Genomic DNA, 9,648 nt, shown 5'->3' with positions numbered 1-9,648 from the left:
CTACAGAGAGACTCAAAGTACGTTAAAAATACACTATATATTCATTTAATTATTATTATTGATTGTGTTACTATGTCTTTATATATATATATATATATGTACATATATTAATTTATTTTCCTTTAATTCAAACCTGTAGACTCGATGGTTGGAGAAAAAGGTCATACGGCAAGACCAAATCAAAGCAATTCAAGAGTCTATAGCCGGATTTTTTAATGAGCAGGTCATCGATTCCAAGGGCGAGTTTTACTTCGACCCAACACTGCCATTGAAGCCAAGCTAGAGGATGAGAGGAAACTTGTTATGTCACAACAACTGTAATGCAATCTTTTGTAATATATGCACATGAAATAATATAATGTAAAATACACATATGCATGCATGCATGTAAATATATATATGATGCATGCATGCATATATATATATATATATATATATATATATATATATATATATATATATATATATATATATATATATATATATATATATATATATATATATATATATATATATATATATATATATATAGAACTACTATTCTGTAGCTGGCCATAGAATAACTTATTCTGTAGCCACTTTGAGTTACGATAATTACTATGTTAATTTACAGTAACTCCTTACTAAGTGGTTTACTATAACGTTATGGTAAAAATTCTCATGTGTTATAGTAACCCAACTATCGTAAATATGTATTGACATTATGGTAAATTAGTATATAAAATTATGGTAAATAGAGATGGCTACAGAATAACTTATTTTGTAGCCGGCTGCTGAATAGCCTCTCCCTATATATATATATATATATATATATATATATATATATATATATATATATATATATATATATATATATATATATATATATTTCTATGCTTGAATTATGTGATTTAATACGTTCATTGTGCTTGAACCGAAACATACTATATGCACGTATAAATGTATAATTAGCAGCGTACAATACGACTTCGAAAACCTATTTTGAAAAGAAAACAAAAAAATGAAAAGAAAAGAAAAAAGAAAAAAACCTTTAGTCCCGGTTCGTATTACCAACCGGGACTAAAGGTGCCGGCCATCGTGACATGTCAGAAGGCACCTTTAGTCCCGGTTGGTGTTACCCACCGGGACTAAAGGTCCTCCTTTACTCCCGGTTCCTGACCCGGGACTAAAGGACCCCCTTTAGTCCCGGATGCTTGCTCCCGGGTGGGGAACCGGGACTAGAGGGGGTTCCCCACCGGGAGTAAAGCTCGGTTCTCTACCAGTGATTACTAATGGAGGGAGACTGTGACGGTGAATATAACTAATCTTTATTCACCGTCACAGTCTCCCTCCATTAGTTATTATTTGAAAATACCCTTCATCTGAGAATCTCATCACCAAATACCCTACTTGTGTGGGCTATTCTCACCTCCACGCTGACCACGGCCTACCCATGCATCATTATTTCAAGTTTGGCTATCTCAGGCTAAGTACCCCTACGTGCCCAGACAGTGACGGATGTTATTTCATCTGCGTCCGTCTTATGACTATCTGTGTGCAAACCGTCCTTTCTTTTTTATATGAGATAACACATAAGTCCCCTCATAAATATTGCAGAATATAATTATAGCAAGTTAGTCGACATGCACAGTCTTGCCTTTACTAGTTATTTTCTCCAGTGAATCTCATCGTGGGGTTCCTGATATTAGACTACATGTAATTACTTCACTGGAATATAATAGTCATACTCTAGTTAAGAACTCGTACTAGCACAACACACTGGGCCCTGTTCGGCTGGTATTAAAGTCGGCCGATAAACCGGCTGAAGCTGTTTTGTTGTGAAAGAAAAATACTATAAATTCTAGGCTGATAAGTTCAAGCGAACAGGCCCTTGCACATGCATGACCATGAACTGAGTATTCTAGCATGCCTAGTATGTATAAACGAATGACATGTCTTGCTTTTGGTTTGATAAATTACTAAATATGTAAACAAACCTCTTTGGACCATTATAATTTTTCCAACGCTACATACTAGTGTTGATACTATCTAATTTCTAGTAGTACTAGCGCATGGTCACTCCAGGCGCATGCAGCATGCATGCATGTATGAACAGGATGATATAGCTGTAAAGGCTAGATGATAAACACTTGAGTGACTAGACTAGGGCTTCTGCAAGCACAGAGCAGCAAGGCACCATAGCTGGTGTTGTGTAAGGTGCGTAAGGTGCCGGACATGGGAAGATCTATCAAGTAAGGCCCCGTTTAGTTCCAAAAATTTTTGGCTTTTGGCTACTGTAGCACTTTCGTTTTTATTTGGCAAAAATTGTCCAATCATGGACTAATTAGGCTTAAAAGATTCGTCTCACGATTTCTCGGCTAACTGTGCAATTAGTTTTTTTTTTCGTCTACATTTAGTACTCCATGCATGTGCCGCAAGATTTGATGTGACGGGTACTATGCAAAAATTTTTGGTTTTTGGCTTCAACTAAACGGGGACTAACTATCTACGGCAATAAAGGAGGTAGAAGTTTCTGTCTTCAACATATCATTTTAGTCTTTTTCACAGTGCTTTCCTATCCATTCCAGCCGATACTATCCAATGCCTTTCACCCTTAAGGCTCAACCGTGGTTATCTAATCCCTTCACCCTAAGGTTCCACTGTGGCTACACGCTCACTCTCTCCCTATAAAAGATTAAAATTTCTAAACAGAAAAAATATACTTTACTGTTTTATTTACTTTATTAAGTTATATTCTATATGTGTATTTATATTTTTGAACCTTACAATGGCGCCTCTCCGTCCCGTTCACCCATGTTCCATCAGTGGTGAGCAGAGGAAGAAAAAAGACAGTTACGACAGGCCTCACTTATTGGGGAGATTGAACTTCCCCCTCATTTGAAGGGAGAAGAGGTGTTTTCAACAAAAAAAAAAAAGAGAAATGGCTATTGAGGGACTACTAGAGAAGAAAAGGTGAGCCATCTCTGTCAATATGACAGTTTTATGAGGACGAGGGGTGGAATTGAAAAACTGTTGGGATGCTCTTAGCGGCTATTGATCCGATGTTTCTTCCACCAATTGGACTGATGTGCAACATGTCTGTTCCAAATGTGCACATTCCATCCTCAAAACCTCTACGCCATAAATTCTTACATCAGTTTTAGACTAAATCCCGCGGCAACGCTCAGAGAATTCACCAGAGATTAGTAGTGCAGTAACCCCCGACTGTGCATGTTCGTTTGATGAGAAGAAACACCAGTAGACCAGTAGACTGGGGAAAGTAACTGGCCGGACAAATCGTCGGCTTCTGCAGTGCCCGTGTTCGCTCCCATCATTTTAGTGGACGACGTCAACAACCTCAAATGAACTCATACTTGGATCCAAAGAGAGTACTCCTACATGAATAGTACTTAGCAATTAGACGGCGCCGCCTCCTGCCCGCTTTCTTTCTTTTTTTTTTTCCCTTCAATCTTCCGCTTCAGCTTCGGCGGCAGCTATCTCTGAATCCAAGAGGGAGATGAACTGCTGGCTCACATGCTTGGCAACGGATATCATATCCAAGATGACGCTTGGGTCCAGCCCTGCACCTCCCCTCTTGGTAAGCCCGTATATTTGGCCGTGCCTGTTGACTGACACTGACACTGCAGAACTCATCTGGGATTCCTCCTCCGAGGTGGCGTCAACAATGTAGTGCCGACCCACCTGCCATAAGCAACAAAGGTAACTGATTTGTATGTTAAAACAGGTACTGCATGAGAAACAAAACATAAGATAATTGTTACTGGGGGTGCTCAATTGCTTGCTGGGCAGTGACAATTTGTTGGTGGGGCTCAATGTGCTGTGTAGTGTCATATTTTTCACGTGATGCAGGAGTATTCAACTGGTACAGATTCGTATGAGCTATCCAAGCCTAAAATGATATCACAATAGAACTTAAGCTACTCAATAGTAGTTTATATTATAGTCAGCAGCTCAAACCTCTGAAGGTACTCAAGAGTTACTTTGCTGCCATGTTGGGACATTTTTAAACATTTTAACACAATCACCATACAATCAATAAAGCATATGTCTACTCGACACCAAAGATAAAAGAGTTAGGGAAGAAACACATTACCTTGGTTAATGTAATTATAACGGGCACACTGGAGGTGTTGAACTGCAGAAATTCCTCATCGCTTACATCAACCTCAGGTTCCTCGTCTGATGCAGCACTAAGAGAAACATTAACTTTTGGGATACCAGTATCACTCAGAGCAACCTGCATGTACTTAGAATGTTAGCACCCGACGAACGTACTGCTTGCACTGTATTTTGTCAAACTGTCAACTAATGCACTGGCATCATGCAGTTTATAACAAAGCATAACAAGGAAATACGACAGTAATGTAAGAACACCGAAAACTGCTTAAAATGAACTGCCACTGAAACAACTCAGATTTCATCAATAGGTGTCAGAATCATGTTGATTCGTCCAAGCTTTACAAATTAATAACTCCAATTTATGTCAAGTTAATTAATTGCAGTGATTTGTGTTTTACATTCAGAAAAAAAAACACTTTATTTCAAATAGAATCATCTGTGCTTATGCCAAGGGTTGTCATGTCACTTGATCACACTTGTCACGACACTGGGGTAGTGACCAGATGGGCTAGGTGTGGGAGGTCGCCAGCCGTTCGGCTGCCAGTTTCCTGCCCGTGGTGGCTGTGTCGAAGGAGGGCAGCAAAGAAATGAGATAACAGAGAAGGGAGGTGAGAATTAGATTGGTTGTAATTGCCTACTTTATTCCTTGATCACCACTGATTATAAAGAGTTTACGAACATAATTCTCTCCTAGACTCTAGCTTGCTTAATTGACTTCTTCCTGATTGTTTATTCCTGCGCCTGCATGATCCCCTTTGCCTATTCCTGCGCGGGGAATCATGCAGGCGCAGGAATAAGCAATTAGGAAGAAGTCAATTAAGCAAGCTAGAGTCTAGGAGAGAATTATGCTTGTAAACTCTTTATAATCAGTGATGATCAAGGAATAAAGCAGGCAATTACAACCAATCTAATTCTCACCTCCCTTCTCTGTTATCTCATCCAGGCCATTCTTGAGTCTCCTCGAGCTGCTTGAGGTGATCGGCGTTGCTGGAACCCACGGCAGGATCTCTGGAGGCTGATACCAAGTTGTCACGACCCTGGGGTAGTGACCGGATGGGGTAGGTGTGGGAGGTCACCGGCCGTTCGGCCGCCGGTTTCCTGTCCGTGGTGATTGTGTCAAAAGAGGGCAGCAGGGAGATGAGATAACAGAGAAGGGAGGTAAGAATTAGATTGGTTGTAATTGCAAATTGACTTATTCCTGATTGCTTTTCCTGCGCCTGCGTGATCCCTTGCCTATTCCTGCGCCTGACTTCTTCCTGCATGATCTCCTTGACCCCTTCTTGCCTAAGTAGCCCCAATTCCTGCGCCTGTAGCTATTCCCGACCATAACAGCAGTCTTAAACATAGAAGTGGAATTTATAGAAGAATTGCATCAGTGAACTTTGGGAGTAGTAATTTAATCATTATACACAGCTAACCGGATATTGTTAAGCTAGTATAGAAAAAAAAAATCAAATCTTCTCATAAAAAGAAAGTAAAATAAAAAAAGGGAGATAGAGAAAAGGAAGTTTAATCTAAGGAAAGGTTCAGATTACACACATCATCTCCAGATAAGTGTAACCTTCACCTTTAACTAAAATCAGACATGGATTCCTAACTTTCATAGCCAGAAGGGGTCAACAGATCAGAGAACCTATTTAAGAATTTAGAAGCAACAAAATTGGGAATTAGTAAACTATAATATGCCTTGTTTGCAGTTCTCAAGGGTGAAAGACTTTTCCATAGCTGGGAGCATAAGCTGGAGTTATATGCTTATACCAAAATCAAAACATAAATGAAGAAAACGAGATGGTGCATGCAGATTCCCATTGAAGAAAACATCAGTTTAAACAGCTGCACACATTCAATACCCAGTTCACTGGTTAATAAGGCTGTCAATAATATTATTTAACTAGTAGGTGATGCTTTGCGCAAAGTTTGTCCCTCACACTACAGATATTCAGCCTGGTTGACTGGTTAATAAGGCTGTCGATAATATTATTTAACTAGTAGGTGATTATTTCTTTTTTATTTCTATTCAAGAAATAAATCTACATATGGAAATTTACCAAAACTTGGTCCTGAGTGGTAATTCAACAACGGCATGTATAAATCAGTTTTCCTTAATTTGCTTGGAGACACTCTTTTAAGTTTGTCAGTGATCAGACGAAATTATTTGAAAAGATGCGCAACATTTATAAAATCATGTTAAGATAATTGATGTGTAACATATAAGCACCTCTATCAAATGAAACAGAGAGTAAAGAAATCTATGGCCTTAGTCCTGTTATTGAACATTTTAATATTTACCATACCTGATGCAATGATAACTGTCTATGAAGAACAGATGACACTTTTTCCACCAATATATTTGTGGAGTGGAAACACTAGACTCCATTCAAAAAGTTGCAAGAAAAATATGAAATTTAAACCTGCAACTAACAAGCAATACAAATCAAAAGTCACCTTTATTGCAGCAGATAGCGCATCTAGCAAATTACCATCAGAACTGACCACAAGCCCATCAATGTACAAATCCCAGCAGACCTTTCCCTCAACAACAATTAGGGACGACAGATCAATTGCAGCACCTGAAATGAGGATGTTGTTAATTGACACTAACAGATGCGCTGCCAATATATGCCAACAAAATGTTGCTGGCATGAGTTTGAATTGAAATAAAACTGTATATACAAGCAAACAGATGGATAACAAAATGAGAATCTATTTCTCATTAAAAATTTCTTGACTATAACAAACAACGCAATCAAGCAGAATTGCAACTGGTTAACACACTAATCTCTAAATGAAATCTCCCAATAACCTGGAAAGTTTAAAGAACAATCACAGATATGACAGTTCAGCAACTTCAGTGCACTTAAATCACCTTTATACCAAATGTAGGATGACTGGTAGAAATAATGGCATGCGTTTATTTTTGTTCCAAAGAACATCATCCATAACACTTGTAACATTAAGTACTACACCTGCAACTAAATAGGCATGACAATGACAATCGATGGTGATGAATGCAATGCCATTCTAGTTGGTGTATCTAAATAAATGTGCTTAGTATTGGTACCGTAAATCCAAATTACTAGGTATAATTCATTGGCTAGGAAAAGCTTAACCTAATGAAGGCACATCCAATTAATTGCCTACCAATTGTAATGACACAAATAATGTTGTCACCCATGTTCGAATAGTAGTTCTAACTGAAACGATGCAGATATAAGGAGTATCAAAATAAAAGAGATCAGTGTACACTAAGACTTGTCCAAAGCTATGTCAAATGCAAGGATTTTAGGGATGCAATAAAATTATATGTTACCTGCACCACTTTTACCACCTAGCAAGCATCTTTGCAGGGCAACAGAGAGCTCAGCGGACAATTCCTCAGAACCTCTACCCTAGAAAAATCCAAATAAGATAAGCATTATCAAAAGTAAAACTATAAAATTTTCAAACAGAATGAAATCTTAAGAGGAACAAAAAAATAGTGTTTCCCTTTCTACATGTGCCAGAAGTTGTACAAGATGTGGGGTTACAAGAATGGTAATGGAATATATATTCCTTTCTAGCAGCGTTGTTTTACCAGATAATGCTAGTACTGGTTTTCTACTACCTGTAATCAAATGAGCACACCCTGAAAAGGGATTTATCTGCTAAAGCACCTGTAAATAATAAAAGCCTCTAGTAACATAACATCAAAAAATCAAAAACTACTATCAGAAACATTTTGAGACAAGCTTCTTCAAATGTGCCCTAGTGATTTCTTTATTTTCATAGTTAACAAGTTCATTGTTTCTTCATATTCAATGCCACATCATTAGCATTCAATCATAGAATTTTTGCAAAGCCTAAATGCATATCCCATAGAAGATCTAAAAGATTTAGAAATAAACACCACAACCACATTGCTAAATAATGGGCATATGGGAAATCAAATAATGTATCAGACTGTGATTATTTTCAATCTTATCCAGACAGAGGAAATCACCAACCTCAAACATAGGCTCAGCTGTTGGACTACAGTCAACAAAAATTGAAACTTTTCCTTTGTCAGGATGAAGAATGCTTGGTTTTCCCAGTTCAGCCTGCAGTTGCCAATTCGTTGAAAACAAAGGAAGTCAAATAAAATGACACAGATGAAGAGGTACAACACCTATGTCTAACAAGTTTATTTTATTACTGTTGGGCAAGTTTAAGTACTAATAATATCAACAGATACGTTGACTCTCTATCGTAATGTTTATTGTCATTCAGAATCGTCAAACAAAACTAGCAATATGATTTCAGGGTTCATAACTTTACACTATAAAATTCAATTACAGCATTAGCTTTGCAGCATAGGTGCCTGATGCTTAATTAGAATCAATAATTGATAACCTCTACCTCAATGTATAGGGAAAAAGAGTTGATTGGTAGGAATTTTGAAGGTAAGTTCAGTATATAAAATGCTGTACAGAGGATTGAACAAAACATGCAAAAACATTGGCCTGGCCCTTTTGATAGCAAAATGCAAGCACGAACTCTTACCTTTACACTAGCGATTATTTCAGTGGCCCCCAATCTAACATGCGCTGAACCATTGGCCTGTAACACTAACAACCACCAATCTGAACTAACATAAACCCGCAGGGCATTTCCAGAATGCAAAAGGAGAAAAAGGCACATAGATGCGACCAAACAAGTTCTGAAACCTGCCTGTGGAATGACTCCGGTCTGGACGGAGAGGGCCCGGAACTGCAGTCGCCTACGCCCATCAGTGCGAATGTCTTGCGCAATGCCACCGTGGATGAAGTGCTTCTCCCCTTCTGAGAGCCCCACCATCGTCCTGGACACAGCGGGACAGAAACGAGCGCAACCGGTCTCAGAGGCATTTCGTCAAACACATTGGCGGCTGATCAGTGGCGCACCAATGATTTTAGCCCAGGGTAGTATATAACAAACAATTCGGTACAATCCAATACACAACAGGGGCGGATCCAGTAAAGGGACATGGGTGTACACATGTACACCCAATAGTTTTTTGCAAAAACTTCGAAGTTAGGAGGATTGTCAAATAGCTAAATAGCTTTAGGTTAGGGTTTCGGTGCTCAGCTTCGCACAGCATAAGGGAAGGGAAGAGAAGAGGTGTGAGTACCTGGTGGGTGCTCGTCGCCGACGAAGAGACCAAGGAAGCCTTAGCACCTGGCCTAGGGCGGCGGCGGCCCAACAGTCGTCTGGGCGCGAGAGGGTAGCGAGAGAGACAGGAGGAGGGAAGGGGGATGCAGCGGACGGAAGGGGAAGCAGGTTATGCATCGACGGCGGAAAAAAAAACGCACGGGCGTCTTGTGGGCCGTTTTTTCAGTTTCTTTGAAAATTTGTGTTTTTTATTTATTTTTCTTTCTCTCCCTTTTAATTTTTTATTCTTGTTTTTTTTAACAAACCAATTGGTAAAGCTTTATTGATCAAGAATTGTTACATCGTTTGAAAGAAGATCAGCAATAAAGCTAGGGGGTTATCGTCCCAAATACAATAATTTTTCGAAGGGAAAATTGGTTCTAT

General features: G+C 38.9%; 1 protein-coding gene across 1 annotated transcript; it reads right to left on the bottom strand.

Moving 5' to 3' along the window:
* Positions 1 to 3,079: 3,079 nt before the first annotated feature.
* LOC136504893 (uncharacterized) lies at positions 3,080 to 9,389 on the bottom strand. Its single transcript, XM_066499932.1, has 8 exons — positions 9,245 to 9,389; positions 8,806 to 8,935; positions 8,638 to 8,694; positions 8,103 to 8,195; positions 7,430 to 7,508; positions 6,565 to 6,689; positions 4,094 to 4,237; positions 3,080 to 3,681 (listed from the first exon to the last, which is right to left on the bottom strand). Exons 2-8 carry the CDS (start codon positions 8,929 to 8,931, stop codon positions 3,445 to 3,447), a joined length of 861 nt encoding a protein of 286 aa, XP_066356029.1. The 5' UTR covers positions 8,932 to 8,935; positions 9,245 to 9,389; the 3' UTR covers positions 3,080 to 3,444.
* Between the last annotated feature and the right edge of the window lie 259 nt (positions 9,390 to 9,648).

This window comes from Miscanthus floridulus, chromosome 14, assembly GCF_019320115.1.
Source record: "Miscanthus floridulus cultivar M001 chromosome 14, ASM1932011v1, whole genome shotgun sequence".
Classification (NCBI taxonomy): Eukaryota; Viridiplantae; Streptophyta; class Magnoliopsida; order Poales; family Poaceae; genus Miscanthus; species Miscanthus floridulus.
The sequence above is the reverse complement of the archived record's forward strand: the minus strand, read 5'-3'. Positions and strand labels throughout refer to the sequence as shown.